Raw genomic sequence first — 23,869 nt, 5'->3', positions numbered from 1 at the left:
ATCACTGTTTGACTGAGTGGTAGCAAAGCCTCAGATAGATAGAAGGTCCATACAGAGAGTGGTAAGGACAGCTGAGAAGATTACAGAAAGCTCACTTCCTTTGATTCAGGACACTGGTTATAAGCACTTATGCAGTGCTTTTTCTAAAAAAAAAAAAAAAAAAAAAAAAGGTGCCGGAACTCACACACGTCATACAACCCGCCTTGCCTACCCTACAAGGTTCCACCCAAAAAAGGTGCCTGAACTCCGTTCTGGGCGTTCTATGAGAAAAAATGCTCTGCTTATATGTACTTAGAGCTCGGAACATTGTTAGAGACCCCATACACCCACTTCAGGGTCTGTTTCTGTTGTTCCCCTCTGGGAGGAGATTTCAAAGTATTTATAGCAGGACTACTAGATTCTGTAACAGTTTTGTTCCCTATGCTATCAGTCTTATAAACTCACATGATTCATTTTTCTCACCATGTACAGTACATGTATACAACTGAACTAGACTGTGTTGTTTCTCTGTGTCATAGAATATATGTGGATATGTGGGTAGATACATTTTTTTGTCATAGTTATCTAGTGTATATTGAAGGTGGTGACCCTTTGAGAGCTGTATGCAATGAAATTTTATTTTAATGTATGCCGATTAGTGTACATTTAAAGTGACAATAAAGTTATTCTATTCTGTTCTGTTCTGTTCTGTTCTATTCTATATTGTTAAATCACTTCTTCAGTAACTGAGAACAAATCTAATTGTTGGAAGGAACATTGGAAATGGCAGTCTTTATTTTTTCTGTCTAACATCCTTCCCTTTTTATTCATAAAAATAATGTAAACATAATTTAATTGCTTCGTTTGATTAGTTGGTGCCTGCTATTTAGTTCTGGCCTCAACACAATGATGAAGCATTTTGGGAAAAAGATACATCCCAATAACCCAGCACTGGAGGACAAGATGGAAAAGATCTCCACAGCCACCATGGCTTTTCCTTTGGTGCTCAGATAGGTTGGAACAAAGGAGATCCACACACTGCAGAAGGCCAACATACTAAAGGTTATGAACTTGGCTTCATTAAAACTGTCAGGTAAATTACGGGCAAGGAAAGCCACAATGAAGCTGGCAATAGCCAAGAAGCCCAGGTAGCCAAGGACACAATAAAACATGAAGATAGAACCTTCATTGCATTGCAAAATCATGGTTTCCAAAAGAAAGTGCATGTTTAACTCAGAGTATGGAGGAGTTGTTGCCAGCCACAGAATGCAAAGACCTGCTTGAAGAAAAGAACAAGAAAGGACAATGGAAAGAGCCAATCTTTTTCCCACCCATTTTCTTATTGAAGAACCTGGTTTAGTAGCCATGAAAGCTACAACTACAGTAATAGTTTTAGCTAACACACAAGAAACAGCAAGTGAGAAGATAATGCCAAATGCTGGTTGCCGGAGAAGGCAGGTTACTTTCCCTGGCTCACCAAGGAATAACAAGGAAGAGAGAAAGCAGAGCAGAAGTGCAATCAAGAGTGTGTAAGTGAGATCCCGATTGTTGGCCTTGACAATAGGGGTATCTCTACGCTTAAGGAAAATTCCAAGCACACTGGTTGTCATGAGGGAAAAGAAAACAGCAGCTGAAGCCAGACTCATTCCTAAAGGTTCTTCAAAGGATAGGAAACTTGTTGTTTTGTTAAGGCATTGATCTTGCTTCATGCTTGGATACTGATCTTCAGGACATTTGAAACAATCTTCTGTGTCTGGATTAAAAAAAAAATCAGATGGAAACTTATTGATGTCCTATTTATCACATTTTAATGAATGTTTTATGCTATTGTTTGAAGATTGATACTGAGTCTGTCATTAGTTGTTTGTATACCTATATTAACAAAATAACAGAGTTGGAAGGGAACTTGGAGGTCTTCTAGTCCAACACACTGCTCAAGCAGGAGAACCTATGCCATTTCAGATAAATGGCTGTCTAATCTCTTCTTACCTCTTCTGGAGGTAAGTTGTTCCACTAGTTAATTGTTCTCACTGTTAGAAAAATTCTCCTTAGTTCTTGGTTGCTTCTCTGCTTGACTAGTTTCCATCTATTGCTTCTTGTCCCTTAATCGATACTTGGTCAGATTCTTGTAGAGAACTTAAACTTGCAATAAATCTTTATACTCATTTGAACTGCCTGAATCCCCTGATTTCCCCAGCACTTGACATCAATAATCATTAGAAATTATAACTTTTAAGGAAACAATTTATTTGCAGTCCAATGTTCTCATAATTTGTAAGACTTCAAAACTGACCTATCTTGGTTGAAATCTTCCCCTGAGGACATAAAACACAATCATAGCAGCAGAAGGTTTTCTCTTCAGATTTTCTCTTCCAATATCCAGGCTGACAGTATTCATTACATAGAGAAACTGGAAGAACCTGATCATAAAATTTTTAAAAAATGGAGAAATAGTTGCCAGGTTGTTAAGCTTTTTCACCAGCTGAAAACAGAGTTAGTTAGTTAGTTAGTTAGTTAGTTAGTTAGTTAGTTAGTTAGTTAGTTAGTTAGTTAGTTAGTTAGTTAGTTAGTTAGTTAGTTAGTTAGTTAGTTAGTTAGTTAGTTAGTTATAAAGAAAATCATGACCAGCATGGAACAGTTGGAAGCATTTTAACATTTTCATTTAAGGAATCTGTAAAACTATAAGCATACAACATATATGTAGGTCCCTACCTGATTGAAACCTCTGTGCCATTCAATCTGATGTTCATTAATGATCAATTCATTTCCATAAGATGCATCGCAATCTAGCTTTCCCACTTTCACACTCCGGATGGACTTGTTTGGAAAAACGATCATGTTGTTTATGTCAAATCCTCCTGCAACTTCTCTTTTCTCATTAAAGGACACCTTCTCTCCTGCTGAGTTGTTAAAAGAAATGCCTTGAAGAAATGGGTGGAGCTACTTGAAAAGAAGAAAGCAATGAAGTTGAAAGAACAATAATGAAATAAATCAACTTTAGACATTCCCTGTTTTAACATTAGACATTCCACTTGGAATACTGCATCCAATTTTGCTTACCATGATATTAAAAAGAATAAGGGGGAAAATGTAAATAATAGAAGATTACCGTTATGAAATTGCTGTTAAAAAAGGGAGGAGTATACACTGTGTGTGTGTATGTGTGTTATGTTTTGTTTTGTTAGTTTAAAAAATAAAAAACTGGAAAAAAAAGACGTTGAGACACTGCAAAGAGTGCAGAGAAAAGCAACAAGGATGATTACGAGGCTAGAGGTAAAACCTATGAAGAACGATTTCAGAAAAAGGGTATGTCTACTCTAGTAAAAAGAAGGACTAGAGGAGAGATGATAGCAATGTTCCAATATTTAAGGGACTACCACAAGGATGAGGGAGTCAACCTATTTTCCAAAGCACCAGAAAGCAAGACAAGAAATAATGGATGGAAACTGATCAAGGAGAAAAGCAACCTGGAATTAAGGAGAAACTTCCTAACAGTGAGGACAATTAACCATTGAAACAGCTTGCCTTCCGAAATTGTAGGTGCTTCATCACTGAAAGTTTTTAAGAAAAAACTGGACAGCCATCTGTCTGGAATTGTATAGGGTCTCCTGCCTGAGCAGGGAGTTGGACTAGAAGACCTCTAAGGTTCCTTCCCACTGTATTCTGATTCATTGAAGTTTAATTATTCATTATTCTTTTCTAGCTAATTTTCATGGACCTACAGAAGAGATTAGACAGCTATTTGTCTGAAATGGTATAGGGTCTCTTGGTCAAGCAGGGGTTCATCTAGAGAACCTCCAAGGTCCCCTCAAACTCTGTTATTCTATGTTTCTGTGTTTTATTTCCAAAATTCTTTATGCAGTTTCACAGGATAAAGTGTGAATACAAAACAAAGAGTACATGTTGTAAAGAATTTTGACTTTGCTCAATAGAATTAGATGTCAACCCACAAAATATTGTCAGTGAATAACATACACAGAATTGTGTGATGCAATCTGCCTTGTGAAGAAAACTAAATGCAATCTAATTGGGGCAGAAAAGGTCATTTTAACTATAGTTATTTGAACAATAGATTGTGCCTGGAATCAAGGTTTAGCTCATTTTGTGAGCTTACTTATTTTGTACTAAATTCTTCATTGAAAGGAAAATATGTTTGTTGGAGAAACCTTACCTTAAAAGGCTGTAATTCTGGAGATTCAGCCACTTTATCTGCCAAGATTTTTCTGAGAATAGATCTCTTTGATAGCATGCTATGCAAAGAATGAGCCACAGCATAAACCCCATTATAGATACTGTAGCTGTGGCCAGACATCTGTAATTGAAACAGAGATTCAGGAAGGTTTCCCAGTCTTTCTTCACCAGTGCATTCTTGACTGCCCAAGGATGACAATCTTGAATTAGGAAAGAAACAGTCAAATGCTTGCTCCCAAAAATGGTTTCGAAATCCATCTCTTTGCCTTGAATAGGGTTTTATGGACCGAAGAAATTCCTCAAATTCCAGATTTTCAATTGAATGGATTTGGAAGGCAATGGCCCCATCATAAAACTGGAGATTCCATTCCCTTTGGGTTCCTGTTAGTGTGAAATCAATTTGGCTGGTGGTGACCCACACCTTGCTTAAAGATACATTTCCCCGATTTGCAGCATCCCATACAGATTTGAGAGCTGTCAGCCAGGCTAATGTCAAAGTTTCTCCATAGATGATGTATGTATTTGTTTTAACATCTGTGAAATGTGTATAAAAATGAAACATTATATCACTGAATTTACCTAAGTCATCCAAACGCAATAGTTTTGGAAATCTTTGTATGAAAGCTAAGCAAATTCCCTGCTGGAAAAACAAGGGCTCCAATTTCTGCAAAAAATGTTCTCCACTCTCAGTGTCTGAAGCAAAAAGCCCAATCCATTTCCATCCAAAACGTTGAAGCAATTGGACAATCCCGAAATATTGAGGAACTTCATTTGGAGCCATAAAGTAAAGTGAAGATGATTTATCAATTTTTCCCATAGGAAATGATCCATATGTGAGCTAAAAGAAAACACCAAGCCATGGAGTTAAGGAAAGGTTTTCATTTTGCTTATGCATGTTTATGGATCACTTCAAAAATTGAATGGACATATTATAATTTACTCTTTATCCAAATTTTTTTGATTTTTTTCCTGAAAATATAGAAACATTTTTGGAAAAAACAGTATTTCATCCAAACTAGCAGGAAACACAACAAAGGGTCAACCTGTTCTCCAAAGCACCAGAAGGCAGGACAAGAAGCAATGGATAGAAACTCATAAAGGAGAGAAGCAATCTAAAACTAAGGAGAAATTTTCTGACAGAACAATCAACCATTGGAATGGCTTGTGAACTTCCAGAAGTTTTGGTGTTCCATCTCTGGAGGCTTTTCAGAAGAAACTGGACAACCAATTGTCAGAAATGGTATAGGGACTCCTGTTTGAGCAGGGGTCCAAGGTCCCTTCTAACTCTATTATTCTGTTATTCATAAACCATGGACTCTAATTTTGATTTTGCATCACTTAAATCTTAGGTGAGATTTATGAGAATTAACAACAAAGGATGCTCTTGGGTATCCTTAATCAACTGATTAATCTTTTAATCAATTAAGAAGAACAGGGTAAATCCCCTCAACTGTGAACCCACCTGTGGAATTTTGTAAAAATCTATCATTTCTACTATATGGGATGAAGTATCTGACCCAAGTCCTCCAATGATGGCCATGAGTTTTTTCCTGGTGCCACATTCATAGTTGGGGACAAATGTATGTGATTTGAAGACCACGTCCAGGGTTGTCCGATAAGTCAGCTTTGGATTATTGTAGCTGTCATACATGTGGAACCCAAAAGTAACATTAGGTAGGATATGTGGATTCTCATTGATCTCCTTCACAGCAAAGGCCAAGGAAAGGACATGCTGGTAGAATTTTGTAATGAGACTGCAAACAGAGAGGAAAAAAACCAGAAAACAATTATACAAAGCATAGAATAGTATTGAAAAAAATAGTTGTTTCTGTCTGAGATTGGAATTAGATTTTTAAAATATAGTGCTGATGTTTCTAATCTATTAAACACTTTTGGCTACAGTCAATATAGTATTTAGAAAGGATCATTTTATTACCCATTTCATTCACAGAATGTTGCTCCTTTCAATGGCAAGAACTGAACTGTTTGTCTGTAGATATATTCTAAATGTATTCCACTTTTTTCCTTACTACTCCTTTATGAAGAACGGTCAAAGGAATTGGGAATGGCCAGTATAGAGAAAAAAACTAGGGGAGACATAATAGCAGTAATATAATATTTGAGGGGCTGCCACAAAGAGGGGGTCAACTTATTTTCCAAAGCACCAGAAAGTGAGAAAAGAAACAATGGATGGAAACTAATCACGGACAGAAGCAACCTGGAATTAAAGAGAAACTTCGTAACAGTGAGAACAATTAACCATTGGAACAGCTTGCCTTCAGAAATTGTAGGTGCTTCATCACTGGAGGTTTTTAAGAAAAAACTGGGCAGCCACCTGTCTGAAATGGTATAGAGTTTCTTGCTTGAGCAGGGAGTTGGACTAGAGAACCTCCAAGGTCCCTTCCAGCTCTATTCTGATTCATTGAAGGTTAACTATTCATTTTTCTTTTCTAGCTAATTTCCATGGACCTACAGAAGAATATAGGAAAAATGGAACAAACTGTTCCCTATTGCTTTGATTACTATAGGATAGTGCCATAAGGGGTAGGGGTGGTGGTGATGATACTGTGGGGAAAAAAGCTAGTACATCAGCTAATACCAAAAAAAGCTAATACATTGCAGACGACACTAAGCTGGCAGGAATAGCCAACACTCCAGAAGACAGGCTTAAGATACAGGAGGATCTGGACAGACTTGAACACTGGGCGCTATCTAACAAAATGAAATTCAATGGTGAAAAAAGCAAGGTTCTACATTTAGGCAAGAAAAACCAAATGCACAGATATAGTATAGGGGGTACCTTGCTCAATAGCAGTAACTGTGAGAGGGACCTCGGAGTCCTAGTGGACAATCACCTAAATATGAGCCAGCAGTGTGCTGCAGCTGCCAAAAAGGCCAACACAGTGTTAGGCTGCATTAACCGAGGGATAGAATCAAGATCACGTGAAGTGTTAATACCAATTTACAATGCCTTGGTAAGGCCACACTTGGAATACTGCATCCAGTTTTGGTCACCGCGATGTAAAAAAGATGTTGAGACTCTAGAAAGAGTACAGAGAAGAGCAACAAAGATGATTAGGGGACTGGAGGCTAAAGCATATAAGGAAAGGCTGCTGGAATTGGGTATGTCTAGTTTATTGAAGAGAAGGACGAGGGGGGACATGATAGCAGTGTTCCAATATCTCAGGGGCTGCCCCAAAGAAGAGGGAGTCAGGCTATTCTCCAAAGCGCCTGAAGGCAGGACAAGGAGCAACGGGTGGAAGCTAACCAAAGAGAGAAGCAACCTAGAACTAAGGAGAAACTTCCTGACAGTTAGAACAATTAACCAATGGAACAATCTGCCTCCAGAAGCGGTGAATGCTCCAACACTGGAAGTTTTTAAGAAGAGACTGGACAGCCATTTGTCCAAAATGGTATAGGGTTTCCTGCCTGAGCAGGGGGTTGCACTAGATGACCTCCAAGGTCCCTTCCAACTTTACTACTACTACTACTACTACTACTACTACTACTATTATTATTATTATTATTATTATTATTATTATTATTATTATTACTATTACTATTACTATTATTATTACTACTATTATCTGTTAATTAAGACACCTGGCAGCAAAGCAAAGACTAGGAGGAAGGAGCAAATCTGAAAAGGAAAAGGCAGAGGCTGATGCCGGTAGACAAGTCCATTCAGAAGCACTCAACAGATTGACCTTCCCTGCACAGATAAAAAAAGGCAAGACCCTGGAGAATAATCAGGTCCTACAGTAACAATAGTCTAGACTCAAATCATCCTGGCCTCAATGCCCACCCACTGCAGTCCAGACTGGAATTTCAGAAATTGACTTAAGAAAGAACTAGAAACTGCAAAAGAGACCAACAGCTTAGGACATAGTGCGGAATTCCTCAGAATCTTTGAGAAACTAATTCTGCAGTGAGTGACTTAGTTGAGAAGGAAGAATCCTCATTTTTGCCAGTGTCTTTTTTTTTCATTACTTCAAACACTGTCTTATAATTTGAGATAAACATTTCCAATTTCAGATAGGTATTTCTAAATTTCTTCAGCTACAATATTTTCAGTTATATAGACTAGAGCACTATAGATAATTTTTTTAATTCTGTCTTTCAAATAAACTTTGTTTAAAGTTGGATGTTGGTATGCTCTTCTTTCCCCCAAAATAACAAATCAATAAATTCTATTCTTGCTTTACTTAATAGACTAACAATATCTTTTTAAATATTTTTTTTTCCATTTTATTAAATCCCTGTGTCTTAGAGATTTCTAATCTAACAATTCATGTTCAGCCTCTCATGTCATCTTCCTAAAAACAAAATGAAGTATTTTATTGAGAGCACAAAGTCTTATTTAGCTTACAGCTAAATAAGTTTTCAGATTCTCTGAAAACTCAACAGGTTACATGACAGATCAAGTTTTCATCTGCTTTCTTTGAGCAACGTTTAACTCAAAAGAATAGGTGTCAACATATAGAAAATCTGTAAAGAAACAAGGGATCATTAGGTGAAGAAGAGTGTAGTATTTGCTTACTCTGAAAGTCCGTATAGATTCTGAGATGGATGTTCATAAAAGGTATGTTCACTGGAGGCATAGAGATGCTGTGAAGCCATCCCTCCAATGAGGAGATCACCTGGTTGGTACCATTCATGTAGAATAGGAATAGGATCAACCTCCAGGCACTTGAATGCATTCGCTTTGATCACTGGGAGCATCAGAATGAATAACACATCAGCAGCCAAAAAATCTTCTAAAATAGGTCTCCAACATATCAACCCACACCAATGGATCTGACTTAGCATACCAGATTTCTCAACACACCTCCTAAGAAAAAAACATCAATCTAAACCTGTAACTTTAATGGAGATACAGACATGTGCTTGAGTAATGACTGAGATTTCTACAACTCAGATCTAAAATTGGTCTGATCAAAGAAAGATCAGATGCTGGAAGAAATGAACCCAATAGCCCTGTTTGACACTTCCCACCACCCCAAGTTCTCCATGGAACTGGGATTAGTTTATAACCTCTTTCAACCTTGCTTTGTATTTTTCACCGCTTTCTGGAAAATCTCTGGAGCTTTGAACAAATAAACACATTATAGTAATTTGAACCAATTCCAGGAAGAGTTATCTATTAAATGTTTTTTCCATAACTGGCCGTAACAAATGAAAAACAAAAAGAACTTATAATTCTTAATTGTCAATTTGAGACATGTCAAACACAAGGCCCGGGGGCCGGATGCGGGCTGCAAAGTGGTTTCATGTGGCCTGCGAAGCCATTGTGGAAACAGTGAAGGAATGGCCCCCACTGCCTTGGCCCTGGCCCAGGCCGGCCAGGAGCCAATGTACAATTTTGTGGTGGCCATCTATGCTGAAACACATTCAGTCTTAGCTCCACAAGGCCGTCTGGAAACAGCGAGGAACCAGCCCCTGCCGCATCGGCCCCACCCCCTGGGTGCATACTGTGGAGGTGTCACCCTTTGTGAGGAATGAGAAAATGCAACATCGCCTAGAAATGGCCAGCAAATGGCCCTCGCCTTTTTTGATGAACTGAATACAACAATACTGAAATTTATCTGGCAAGGAAAAAAAGCTAGAATTAGACTGAAAATACTACAAGAACCAAAAGAAAGTGGAGGATTTGGACTGCCGGACTAGATGTTATACTACCAAGCAACTATTTTAACATGGCTTAAAGAATGGATAATGCTTAGAGACAGAAGACAATTATACCTAGAGGGGCATGACCTACAAATTGGTTGGCATGCCTTTATGTGGTATGGGAAGAATAAAACACATAGATACTTTCTAAACCACTTTATAAGAAATCCACTTCTTTCAGAATGGGAAAAAATAAAAGCAAATTTTTTTATTAAGATACCTGGACGGCTTTCAACAATGGAAGCCTTTGCTTACCCAAATTTAATTAATTACGATAAAGTTGTGACTTATAAAGATATTTTGGACAATGAAGGAAAATTGAAAGACAGACAAGATTTACAAGAACAACGTATTGATCTATCATGGTGGCCATATTGGCAAATTCAAACGAGATATGAAAAAGATGTTAAAACAATGGGATTCTATAAGGAACAGACAAAATTTGATCAGATACTGTTAAAAACAGATGAAAAGTTGATTAAGAAATTCTATAAATTTCTGTTAACCTTAAAGATGGAGGAAGAACAAGTTAAAGAAAAGATGATAACATGGGCAAAGAACTTTGGATATAATATAGAATTAGAAGACTGGCAAAAGTTATGGGAAAGAAATGTTAAATTAACTAAAGCAGTGGCATATAAAGAAAACTTATATAAAATGTTTTACAGATGGCATATGACACCAGTGAGATTAGCAAAAATGTTTAAAAATACTTCAGACAAGTGTTGGAAATGCAAACAAAGACCAGGCACTTACTATCATATCTGGTGGACATGCCCAAAAGCAAAAAGATTTTGGATAAAAGTACATTTATGGTTGGAGAAAATGACTAAAAACAAATAGACTTTAAGCCAGAATTATTTTTGTTAGGAATAATAGGAGCAAATTATGAGAAAGATTGTATATATTTAATTCTACACATACTAACTGCAGCAAGAATTGTATTTGCCCAAGATTGGAAAAATGAAAATTTACCAACGGAAGAAGTATTAATTAAGAAAATTTTAGAGTGTGCAGAAATGGACAGATTGACTTTAAAGATAAAAGAGAAAGAAGACTCAGTGTATTTTAGAACATGGGATAATTTCTATCAATGGCTAGAAACATGAGTTAGAGATAAAGGAATGTGATATGTAATTTTGAATATATATTAGTAAGAAGAAGACTATTGAGCGATTAATTAACATATTGTTTACGATAATTAACTGTTATCTTTATGTCTTGTTAAATACATGAGCCCAGACATTATGCTATTTGCTAAATATTGAGAATGTTATTTGGAAAAACCCTAACCCCAACCCTAATCCTAACCCTAACCCAAATACCAATACCAATACCAATCCTACCTCATTCCTAACCCTATAAAAACTAATAAAATTTATACAAAAAAAAACCTTTTCTCATAGGAAAATGCATGTAAAAATGGATTCTGAATGGAAGTTAGTAATGTAAATACTGTCATAGGCTGTCTTTCTTCTTTGAAAGAGAAAGACCTTTAAGGTTTGGTTGCACAACTGGTTCAGAAGGCCTTGGTTGAAGGAGATTATCTGGATTCTTTTCACTCAGAATTCAGGCCCAAGTATGGGACAGAAATGGTATTGGCTGTACTATCTCTGACCTGTGTCAAATGTGGGTTGTATATCCATATTGCCCTATTTGACCTCTTAGTGTCTGGATACCATTGATCATGGTGTAATTCATCTCAGAGGATTGAGGGTGAGTAGCATGGTATTGTGCTGTTTTTCCTCCTTTCTTCAGGGCCGAGTTATAGTTGGTGGTGACAGGGGAGAAGAGATCCTGCAGTTGGTCCTTACTACACAGAGTGTCTTATGTTTTGATGCTCTCCCTTTTCTTATTCAGCCTCTACATGAGGCCCATGGATGAGCTCAACTTTTACCATGGAGTGGAGGTAACATCATTGCCACTGGCAAATTAAGTGATCCCATGTACATCTTAGCCCAGTGCCTAGAGACTGTGGGGGTCTGGTTGGGGGACAACTGGATTCGGCTCAACTGTGGCAAGACTGAGTGGTGTTGCATTTTAAGAACTATTGGTTCAAGGACTATAAAATTGTGGTGTTAGACTGGTGGCACTGCCTCTGACAGACCTGGTGTGCAATCTGGGGGTCCTGCTCAGAGAACAGATGGTAACCATGGCTAGGAGAGTCTTTGCACAGTTTTGTGTGGTATGCCAGTTGCATCCTTTCCTAAAGCAGCAGGCTGTGCTCATAGACACTCAGGCCCTAATTAATTCCAGATGGACTGTTGTAATGCACTGTACCTGGGTTTGCCCTTGAAAAATATACATGTTATATCTGTGCCCCACAAGCTGTGTTGGCTATTAGTTTGCTTTCCAAGTCCAATTCAATTCCAGGTCCAAGTCCAGGTCCAAGTGTTTTTGACCTTTGAATCCCTATATGACACAGAGTCCCATTATCTAAAGGATCAACTCTCCCCAATGATTTCAACAAGTCCATTAGTTCTAGCAAAGAAGGCATGTTATGAATACCATCTGCCAAGGACCTGCATTTTGTGGGCCCAAGAAGGCAGGTCTTCTCTGATATGGTACCTGCCCTATGGAACATTCTCCTCCCTGAAGACAGGTTGACTCCATCCCTCAAAACCTGGCTATGTCATGAACACTGAGGAGTCCCAAGGAACCAGATATGTTTTTAGAAGTCTCCACTATAGTTAATATTTTACCCTCCCCATGTGTCTTATATATTTAAATGCATTAGTGGGTTTTTTAATTTTTAATGATGACTTTATATTTTCGGAATGATTATTTTTATATAGTTATTGTTTTTTTGTTGTTTGCTGAATGCCATTCAGAATCTCTTTTTGTTTCATGGCCAGCCATATCATTGTGAAAAAGCAATCAATCAAACAAACAACATTTTCATTTATTAATTAATGCAAAGTTTAAATCCTGGCTTTTACCCAACTTTTCTATTAATTGGTTAGTTTTTCCTCCCTTCTTTCTTACTTTCCCAAGGTAGAAAATCATCCAAGTTTTAATAGTCAAAGGGTGGCTTTGAGATGAATTGAAGCACACCTCTGAACTTTTCCACTTGTTATGCCACATGCAGAGAAAATAAATTAGGACATATTAAATTCAGTATCCTTAAAAAAGCATATGTCCAAAAGTGGAAGAGAAAATTCTGAAGTCATAATTATCTCCCCACTAGAATTATTCCAAAGATAATAATTTGTTCTGTTCATAAAATCTGTAAACACTTGAATAAGACTTTAGAGAAATGAAAAAAAAAATGTGTAAAGAAAGATCTGTCCCATGGAGACTGGGGAGTACAAGAAAATGATACACAAGTCCTGTGATGACAACTGCCCCAAATTAAGTTGCATTGATAGAGTTCCTCAATGCCATTCAGATCTTACAGTATATGCAATAAGAATTAGGGCTAAAAGTTAGGCTTCAGCCTTGCTCTTAACAGGAATTTTGAGGCTGGTGAATGCAGACTAATATTGGAAGCTGCTGGTAGTGGAACTTCTATATTTGAAGAGCATTTGCTGTCCAAATGTTATTTCTTCTCCTATTTCCACTCTTCAGAGTGAAGTCACTGCCGTGTCATCCAGGTGAACCCATACCTGTTCCAAATGAATGGTACCAGAAAGGGGATCTTGTCATTGGTGGGATGGTATCTATGGCTAACTACCATTTTAATGAACTTTCATTTCAGCAGCATCCCTCTCAGGAATATTTTGGCAATCCAGAGTAAGCAATTCTTATCTTTCACATTTGTGGCATCTCTAGGTAGAGTAATTATAATAAATGAGGGGGGGGAGAGTACATTTTCTTCCCTAATGTGAACCCTTTCTGGTGAAAGATACTGCTTTATAGAATATGGAATGCCATAAAGCTATTTTTGTTTATGATGCAGCAAAATTCTATATTTTGAAATTCTAAAATTTGAAAATGTGAAACACTAGATCAGGAAGCCTTCTCTATGTCAAAAGGAGAACACTTAGGCAAAAATGCATATTTAAGTGTGTATACACCTACAAGAAATGTGGAAGTTTCTACCTTGTAATATCTATGAATACTTTCAGTCATCCAGGTCATGGTTGTCTGAAAGGTGATTTTTCAAGAGGCAACTGGACTTTCTTTCTTTTTTCTTTAACAACATTTTGCTTCTCATCCAAGAAGCTTCTGTAGCTCTGACTGGATAGTGGGGAATGGAAGGATTTATACTCCTTGCAGACATATGGTCATTTACATTCTTTTAGAGAGTCGTTAAGGCCACTTGGACGTTTATTTGTGTCCTCAGGGTCACCTGAGTGCTGCAAATGGATGTGGAGCCTTCTTGGAACTGCTGAAAGGGCTGTGTTGTAGACTGGAGATAGATGATGTCATATCCCTCCCCCTCTGTTGAGAGAAGGTTATTCAATATTGACATAAATGGCTTCTTTAACCCCTCTTTCAAACTTTGACCCCTCTTTGATCATATAAATTATCCTATTTTCAGAGTGCTAACAAAATTCTACCAGCATGTCCTTTCCTTGGCTTTTGCTGTGAAGGAGATCAATGAGAATCCAAAAATCTTGTACAATATAACTCTTGGCTTCCATATCCATGATAGCTACTACAATGCAATGATGACATATCGGACCACCATGGACCTGCTCTTCAGATCAGAGAGATTTGTCCCCAACTATAAATGTGACATCAGGAAAAATCTAATTTCGATCATTGGAGGCCTCAGTTTTGAAACTTCTTCCTATATTGCCGACTTTTTACAGTTTTACAAGATTCCACAGGTAGGATCTTTGGGAAGAGAGATCTCCTTTCTTTCTCCTTCTTTCTTTTTCTCAACCAAGACTATCAAAAATTGATTGTCTCTGAATGATGCCCACATAGCTCAACAATCTGACCAAAACTGTTGACCAATATTAGTTTCACAAATAGCAAAAGAGAAATAGATGCTGATACTGATACTATAATATGTGTTTATTTTCTTTTAGCTTACATATGGGTCATTTACCCCCCAGGATATTTATAGTGCTGAGATTCCCTTCTATTACTCCATGGTCCCAAATGAGTCCACACAATATATTGGGATTATCCTACTGCTTCAACATTTTGGGTGGATATGGGTTGGGCTTCTTGCTATTGATAATAGGCATGGAGATTATTTTCTGCAGACCATGGAGTCCCTCTTTTCCCAGCATGGAATCTGCTCTGCTTGTACACAAAGAATTCCTTTTTTAACTTACTGGGATAAATTATTTGAGATGCTTGAGAAAGGGAAAACTATTTATGACCAAATAACTACTAAAAAGATCAGTACCTTTATCATCTGTGGAGAATCTTTGTCAATTATATGGGTGACAAGTATCATTTTTTGGATTGATCCTGGACTTGGGCAGAGTTCTTTGGGAAAAGTGTGGATCATGACTGCCCAGATGGATTACATATTAACAGGAATGCAAAGAAAATGGGATCGGCAGTTCTTTGATGGTGCCATCTTTTTTACCATTCACTCCAAAGAAATTCCTGGTTTCAAGGAATTCCTGAAGTTTATAAAACCTCCTTGGATTCAACAAGATGGCTTTTTCCCACTTTTCTGGGAACAAGTATTTGATTGTTCATTGCCATCTCCTCCTGTGACTCTTCTGGATGATGACACTTGTACTGGAGAGGAAAAGCTGGAGGACATTCCTGGGGCTCTTTTTGAGGCACAGTTGACTGGGCACAGCTATAGTATCTATAATGCTATCTATGTATTGGCTCAAGGTTTACATGCGCTCTTCTTACTTCAATATAACCGTAGGCATTTGGTGAAGCATAAATTATCAGAATATGAAGGTGTGCAACAATGGCAGGTGATTTTTGTGCTACAAGTACTTTCTACTAGATAAAGGTAAAGTACAAAGTTAGACTAAGTGATTCCAACAAGGAAGAAGCAGTTATTAAAATGGACATCTGTCGTTCAGTAATATTTAGGTGTATGTTTTTATTTCCATCACTTTGATATAACTTCCATTTCATTCCTGAACATCTTCAGGATGCAAAGATGGTTTAAATGAATTAATATTCATGGCTTGGTTTTTGAACCCCTGTAGCATTTTAGGCATATCACCTATTATTGAGGATAATAGAGGAATCCTATTTAACAAGCCAGCTATTCATCAGTTTTAGCAAATCTTATTATGTCCATAGCAGCCTTATATCTCTAAGAATAACTTGAATAAAAGATGGGAGCAACTTATTTTTCCAGTTTTTCATACACTTCTTCCTATGCAATATGAAGAATTGGGATCAGGAAGATGTGGGAGGTTAGAATCCATTTTATCTCTCATTTAACAATTGTTCAAAATATCTGATCTTTCTTATTACTTGCATATGTAGAGGGTAGTAAACAGGTTCTCAATGGGCTTTCCATGTTTTCAGAGTGTCTCCCTGAAGGACACTCTGAAACTAGGACTAAATTACTCATACCTTTCTATTCTTTATTTTTCTATTTTTTTTAAAAAAAAAAATCCCAATATAGCTCCACCAATTTCTTAAAGGCATCAAATTCAATAATTCACTTGGAGAGGCCGTGGTTTTTTATGATCAAAAGAAGATGGAAGGTATATTTGATATCATCAACATAGTCACCTTTCCCAATTCCACTTTCCAGAGACGAAAGGTTGGAAAAGTGGATCCAGATGCTCTGAGTGGAAAAGAATTAGTCATTAATGAAGATATGATTGTTTGGCATAGATCATTTAACCAGGTATTTTTTCATGGAAAGTTTGTATGACCATTCTCAGATGAGTACATTAGGTTGGGATATTTACTTTTATCCTTCTGGGCAACTTATGAAGATTAACAGGGTTAAGAAACGACATAACAATATAACAGAGTTGGAAGGGACCTTGGAAGTCTTCTAGTCCAATCCACTGCTCTAGCAGAGACTTTATACCATTTCAAAAAAATGGTTCTCCAATCTCTTCTTAAAAATCTCCAGTGATGGAGCACCCATAACTTCTGAAAATAAGCTTTTACACTGATTCATTGCTCAAACTGTCCGTAACTTTTTCCTTATTTGTAGGTTGGTTCTCTCCTTTTCTATTTTTTTTTTAATTTTAATCACGAAATTAAAATACAGACTTCAAAAAATAAATTGTACAAAACCAGAAAAATTGGATAAAACATTAAAAATGTGCTTTGAAAAAAATAAAACATATATGTGTTTAAGGTTCTCTCCTTGATTAGTTTCCATCCAGTGCTTCTTGTTCTGCCTTCAGATGCTTTGGACTTTACTTGTTAAAAGCTAACAATACTTTACTTATTAAAAGCTAACAATAACTGATATTATGCACTATATTTATTAGACTTCCATCATATGTTGAAACTAGCTGTACCTGGCCACGCGTTGCTGTGGCTCAGACAGGTTAAATGTTTTTACCTGTCACAGGTGTGACATCTATATAATAGTAGGTATATAAAAACACGTGCGTATTCGAATGCAATGTTGTGTCAAAATTTCAAAGCAATCGGTGAAGAACATTCGGAGATTTAAGATTTTGAACAAATGAACATTTACATTTTTATTTATATATACTGTATATAAGATATAAGATAAGATGAACATGAAGATGAACAAATAAAACATTCATTTAAGTGACTAGATTCCATTAGTTGGAGTGAAGCTTCATCAAATGTGTGATTTCAAGTAAATTTAATTGACTCAATCCTTCTGATCAAATGGATGATTTGAATTAATAATATATCACATGTTGAAGCATATTGAAAAAACAAAACTGGACATCCAGATAATCTGTGCTCACAAATTCAAATTGGTGGGCAATTTGTGTTGGAAATACATTCTCAAATTCAATTTATTTCTTGAGCCTTTTGTACAATTAGTCCTTGACTTATAACCACAACAGAGCCCAAAATTTATGTTGCTAAGCGAGACATTTGCCCCATTTTACAACCTTTCTTGCCACAGTAATTGTTAAGTGAATCTTGCTTCCCCTTTGACTTTGCTTGTCAGAACGTCGAAAAATGGGATCACATGGCCCCAGGACACTGTAACCATCAATAATAATAATAATAATAATAATAATAATAATAATAATAATAATAATAATAATAATAATAATAATAATAATAATAATAATAATAATAATAAAGTTGGAAGGGACCTTGCAGGTCATCGAGTCCAACCCCCTGCTCAGGCAGGAACCCTACACCATTTCGGACAAATGGCTGTCCAGTCTCTTCTTAAAAACTTCCAGTGTTGGAGCCTTCACAACTTCTGGAGGCAGGTTGTTGCATTGGTTAATTGTTCTAACTGTCAGGAAGTTTCTCCTTAGTTCTAAGTTGCTTCTCTCCTTGATCAGTTTCCATCCGTTGCTTCTCGTCCTATATATGTGCCAGTTGTCAAGTGACTGAATTTTGACCAAGTGACCATGGGGATGCTGCAAAAACAAACTCTTGTAAGTTGAGGACTACAGGTACAGCCTTAAACGGGGCTTTTCTTTTCAAGAGAGCATTTCATTTTCAGTGTAAGAAATTATTTTTCCAGGATCCAATCTGGGTCAGTCACCAGGAGCAGAGATTTTGTCTTCTGAGCTTTTAGACTTATGATGGAGCCCATCTCTCTAGGGTAGAGAGAAGTTCCCAGAAGAGCAGGGATTGGACTAGATGACCTCCAAGGTCCCTTCTAACTTCATTATTATTATTATTATTATTATTATTATTATTATTATTATTATTATTATTATTATTATTATTATTATTATTATTATTATTATTATTATTATTATTCTGAAAGCTCAGAAGATAAAACTTTTGGTCCTGGTGACCGACCCAGATTGGATCCTGGAACATTGTTCTGGGACACATATATTCACTTTCTTTTGTGAAGTTATTTTTCTTCAGAACAATAAATGTTCTGCCAATATTTTAATATTGATAACTAGGTGCTTCCCTTTTCTCTGTGCAATGAGTATTGTCACCCTGGTTATCAAAAGAGGAAGAATGAAGGAAAGAAATTCTGCTGTTATGATTGTGTTCCATGTCCAGAGGGGAAAATTTCCAAAGAGATGGGTAAGTTAACAAAATCCTCTGATTTTGTTGCTGTACAGTTGGTTGTGCTAAACACTAATTAAATTTTCCAGTTGTATATTCATGAGATTTTATTCAGAAATTAAATGGAGAAATGGAATTAAATTCATAAGATTAAAAATGATAGATTCTAACCATGGAATTTTCAAGTGATGATGATGATGACGTAACAACGATGACAACAATGTTTTAATTAATTAAATAAAATGTCCAGGAATGGTTTAGGCTTTATAATCAAACAAGCATCTTAATAGTGATTTGAAAAATGATTACAATGAAGATGTCTATGGAGATTCCCAGTCATCCAGGTCATGGTTGTCCCAAAGGTACTTTTTCAGGAGACAACTGGACTTCCTTGTTTTTCTTTGAAGTCGTTTCGCTTCTCATCCAAGAAGCTTCTTCAGTTCTGACTGAATAGTGGAGAATGGAAAGATTTATATTCCTTTGCAGACAGATAGTCATTTGCATTCTTATAGAGAGTCATTGAAGCCATTTGGAGGTTTACCTGTGTCCTCAGTAGTGTAAATGTATGTGGAACCTTCTTAGCTGCAGGATGTTTTTTGCCCTATATCAGTGATGGCGAACCTTTTAGAGACCGAGTGCCCAAACTGCAACCCAAAACCCACTTATGCATCGTCGGGTGCCAAGTGAGTGTGGCCCATTGGGTGGGCGTGGCTGCAGTGGTAAGGGCAGACTGGGTGGGACTAAAAAGTTCAATCAATCAATTCCAACTTTGCAAGATTTTTTTTTCACCATGAGAAGTTGAAATTGACTGATTGGTTGAACCTTTTCTTTTTTTTTGCACACGGCGGAGGCCTAAAGTGAAAAGGTTTTATAAAACCCAGCTGAAGGCCTAGGACTGGGGCGACGGCACACGTGCCCACAGAGAGGGCTCTGAGTGCCGCCTCTGGCACCCGTGCCATAAGTTCGCCACCACTGCCCTATATGCTCTCTTCAATTGCAATGAAGAGAACATACAGGGAGCAAAAAAATGTGATTATTTCAGACCTGCTTTTTAAAAAATACAGACAAAATATAAGAAACACAGTAATTATAAAATTACAATATCTACATACTGTGTATTATGTAGCCATGCTGGCCCAATACTTAGAATGCAGTATTGCAGGCTGACTCTGCTCACTTCCAGGAATTTGATCCTAACCAGCTCAAGGCTGACTCAGCCTTCCATCCTTCCAAGGTCAGTAAAATGAGCACCTAGATTGTTGAGGGCAAAATGCTGACTCTGTAACCTGCTTAGAGAGGGCTGTAAAGCACTGTGAAGCAGTATATAAGTCTAAGTGCTATTGCTATTCTAATGACTGAAATGGTAGGCAGGCAAGCAGGCAGGAAGGAAGAAGAAGGAAGGTGGGATTCAGAACTGATGTCTATTGTTTTTGATGAAAATGATTCCTATTGATGAGAAATCCAGGAACATACAATGTGCCGAACCAAATAAGAACACTCTCAAAATACCAAAATGAAATAACTTTATAGACATAAATAATTACTTCTTGGAACACTGGACAAATTAATGAAGCATTTATTGTAGCAATAATGCAGATTATAGAGTTTAGGAAGAAGAAAAATAAATTATTCCTTATTTTAAATCAACTATTATTATTTCCACTCATATAAAAACACAAGAAAGGAAGTTTTAAAAGACCAAAGAAAGTAAAAATAGAAATATTAAAAGAAAAGGAGACACATACTTCTCTTGCAGCATCAGAAAATTATGTTTCGTATACAGTTTTCACTTGAAACATGTCTATTGATATTTTTGGAATTTCTCCCTTGATATATTATCTTTCATCTTCACTTGAAATTTGGTGAAAACATGCATTTACATACCATATTTTGAACTGTGATCTTGAAGTCAATATGGTTTTAAATGTAAAAATAATCATTTCAGGTGTTCATGAACTTTCATAGGAACAGTCCTTTACCATAAGAAAACAAATAAAGTTAAACATGGTGGAGATTTTCCTGGGGTTTGCTATACTTTTCCATGCTTTTAAAGTAATACTTGACTTAATTCCAACAACACACAAAGCATACATAGGGAGATGTTCAAATATATTTTCCTACTGCAGTTTATATATCTTGTACCAAAGATATAAATATCAGGGTATGGATAAAAATGAAAATGAACAATTATAATTCTTATGAATCTGTGCTGACATAATTTTTTTCCCTTTCAGACACTGTTGCTTGCTTTCAATGTCCTGATGATCAATATGCAAACCATAAGAAAGATGGATGCATCATGAAAACAATTAGCTTCTTGTCTTATGAAGAACCTTTAGGACTCAGTTTAGCTACTGTTGCTATTTTATTTTTCCTCACTACAACATGGGTGTTGGGAATATTTATTAAGCACAAAGACAGTCATATTGTCAAAGCCAACAACCGGGAGCTCACCTACATTCTCCTCATCTCCCTTCTGCTTTGCTTCTTCTGTTCTTTGCTCTTTATTGGACAGCCTAGGAGAGTCATCTGTCTCCTCAGACAGTCTGCATTTGGTTTCACCTTCTCATTGTCCATTTCTTGCGTGTTGGCAAAAACCATTCTTGTTTCTCTTGCTTTCAAGGCCACCAAGCCAGGATCTTGGATAAGGACATGGGTGGGGAAAAGATTGGCTATTTCTATTGTCCTTTTCTGCTCTCTATTCCAAACAAGCATCTGTATTGTGTGGTTGTCAACCTCTCCCCCATTCCCAGAATTAGACATGCACTCAGTCCCTGAAGAAATGGTTTTACAATGCAATGAAGGGTCTTTCTTTATGTTTTATTGTGTCCTGAGCTATATGGCTCTCCTTTCATTTGCCAGCTTCCTTGTGGCTTTCCAGGCTCGTAATCTGCCTGACAGTTTCAATGAAGCCAAGTTCATCACCTTCAGCATGTTGGCTTTCTGCAGTGTATGGGTGTCCTTTGTTCCAACGTACCTGAGCACCAGAGGTAAAGCCATGGTGGCTGTGGAGATCTTCTCCATTTTGTCCTCCAGTGCTGGGCTCCTAAGTTGCATCTTTTTCCCCAAGTGTTACATTATTGTTTTGAGGCCGGATTTAAACAACAGGGAACAACTGATAAGAAGACATGTTTAATATATTTTTATTTTTATTTTCTTTTTTCTGTTTATCATTATGATTTACTTGTAGCTCTGAAATCTGGGTTTTTGGGAACTTCTATCAAAGTTAGGTTTTTTTCCCCCAAGAACATCCAAGAAAGTCTCACAGAAATTAATGAGGAAGACCAATGCTTCTTTAGGTAAACCAGGAATTTTTTTTATATGTGTCCCCATAAGCTTTGAGATGACAGATTACATTTAATGAACTACTATGTGTAAATATAAATACAAATATAACATTTGAAAATTGAAAGTGAACTCCTATTCTCCATGAGACAGTTTTCTTTTTAAAAGTTATAAATAAATAACAAATAAAATAAATCAGAATCAAAATCTAGTGGTGTCAACTTTATTGTCCAATACATTGTGTAAGGTAAATTAATATATTTTCTATAACCAAGAAAGATGGATAAGAATATCATTTTCCTTTTCTTGTTCTGAATTTTTCTTATTTTATTGATTATGTTGTAATTAGTTATTAAAAGCCAGTTATTATAACACCAGTTATTATAAGCTAATTTTAAAAATAAATCAGATCAAAAATATTTATCATCATCTGAATAATTACTGAAAGGATGTTACCACATCTAAATATGCAATTTGAGCTTTGAGTCCAGATGAAATATGAAATTAAGTCAAAAGGTGGGTCTATTAAGAAATCTCTCTTTACTTCATGAGTGATTTCCATTTAGTTCCTCCCCTTCATGTCCACAGGACTGCATCCTCTCCATCACTTTCATTCATTTCTTGTTTCAGTAGCCTCTATTAATATACAATTGAATCATAATTCACCAAATCCAATGGTCCTCTATTTTATATGCAAACTGAGTTGAAACCTTTACATGGATTTATTCCAGATAAAATATACATATCAGGAATCGTTGACCCCATAACATAAAAGAAGATGGTGTCCATTTAATTTCATATAGAATCACACCACGTGATATGAGACTATTCGATAATATAGCAATTTGTACCCTAAAATAGTTAAAAGGTTGTTTTATCATTACTTCTTATATTCCACCATGCCAGAATTTTTAGTTCATTCAAATTCTATTCCATTCGAATGATTTGTTTCTAATGCATTCATCCTGGTTGGTGATTTTTAAAGCAATCTAAATTTTGAATCCAAAGAAGTAATACACTCCCCAAATTCACACTTTTAATTGGTAACCAAATTAAGGAGAAAACCTATTGAATTTTCTCTCCAAGCTTTGGTGGGGATCTAAAAAGACAAAGTCTTTTGCAGGGGAAGATGTCTTTTGTTAATTAAATACTGACAGGTCCAAGCAATAGATGAAGACTTGAAGAGTTCTTGATTACAATTCTACCTATAATAGAGAAATCTCCCTAGTGTCAAGTTCCAGCTAAGAAGCCCAACAAAGCAAAATACCAGAGACATGGCGATTGCTAATGTAAACTTTATTAGGCATTAACAAACCGGTAAGATAGAAAGGAAGCTAGCTCTGAGAAAATGGTGGGAAGCAGAGAATTAAAAGAGTGAAACTTTCCCTCCCCTCTCTGACAGTTCAGGTCACATTGTCCAATATATCTTCCAGTAATTGTTATGAGAAGAAACTTCAGTTCGCCAAAACAACTCTTCAATGGCTTCAGCTCTCACATTGATAAGTGTTGTGTTCTTTGTATTCCCCCCCCCTTAATCCCCTATGCATATCCTGATCACCCATTAAGGGTGATTGCCCTTCTCCATCTGCATACAGTTTCATGCCCGTTGCTGGTTGGCTAACTAGCAACAGGGTCTTACCAGCCAATGGAATTGTGTGATTACAAGCCAGGGGAATCCCATAAAAGAGGGCTCCCCTGGCCC

At 36.7% G+C, this 23,869-nt stretch overlaps 2 protein-coding genes across 2 annotated transcripts; one reads left to right on the top strand and one right to left on the bottom strand.

The window, feature by feature from the left end:
* Nucleotides 1–830: 830 nt before the first annotated feature.
* On the bottom strand, nt 831–11,486 carry LOC114923753 (vomeronasal type-2 receptor 26-like). Its single transcript, XM_029287096.1, has 7 exons — nt 11,459–11,486; nt 8,711–8,882; nt 5,633–5,924; nt 4,151–5,008; nt 2,692–2,919; nt 2,273–2,399; nt 831–1,732 (listed from the first exon to the last, which is right to left on the bottom strand). The coding sequence occupies exons 1-7, from the start codon at nt 11,484–11,486 to the stop codon at nt 831–833; spliced, it is 2,607 nt and encodes an 868-aa protein (XP_029142929.1).
* A 252-nt stretch (nt 11,487–11,738) lies between these two features.
* LOC107301251 (vomeronasal type-2 receptor 26-like) lies at nt 11,739–22,018 on the top strand. Its single transcript, XM_015830504.1, has 7 exons — nt 11,739–11,749; nt 13,408–13,572; nt 14,324–14,615; nt 14,820–15,680; nt 16,481–16,576; nt 18,774–18,900; nt 21,117–22,018. Exons 1-7 carry the CDS (start codon nt 11,739–11,741, stop codon nt 22,016–22,018), a joined length of 2,454 nt encoding a protein of 817 aa, XP_015685990.1.
* The last annotated feature ends 1,851 nt before the right edge of the window (nt 22,019–23,869 follow it).

Source organism: Protobothrops mucrosquamatus, unplaced genomic scaffold (assembly GCF_001527695.2).
Source record: "Protobothrops mucrosquamatus isolate PMUCROS unplaced genomic scaffold, P.Mucros_1.0 scaffold_244, whole genome shotgun sequence".
NCBI classification, from domain to species: Eukaryota; Metazoa; Chordata; class Lepidosauria; order Squamata; family Viperidae; genus Protobothrops; species Protobothrops mucrosquamatus.
The sequence above is the reverse complement of the archived record's forward strand: the minus strand, read 5'-3'. Positions and strand labels throughout refer to the sequence as shown.

Coding starts and splice junctions, on each gene's coding strand:
- LOC114923753 (XM_029287096.1), bottom strand. CDS start 11,486: ATGGATATACAACCCACATTTGACACAG. Junction 8,883..11,458: donor ACAACCCACATTTGACACAG/GTCAGAGATAGT, acceptor TGATGCTCCCAG/TGATCAAAGCGAATGCATTC. Junction 2,400..2,691: donor GGCACAGAGGTTTCAATCAG/GTAGGGACCTAC, acceptor TTTTATGATCAG/GTTCTTCCAGTTTCTCTATG.
- LOC107301251 (XM_015830504.1), top strand. Junction 14,616..14,819: donor AGTTTTACAAGATTCCACAG/GTAGGATCTTTG, acceptor ATTTTCTTTTAG/CTTACATATGGGTCATTTAC. Junction 15,681..16,480: donor AAGGTGTGCAACAATGGCAG/GTGATTTTTGTG, acceptor TCCACTTTCCAG/AGACGAAAGGTTGGAAAAGT.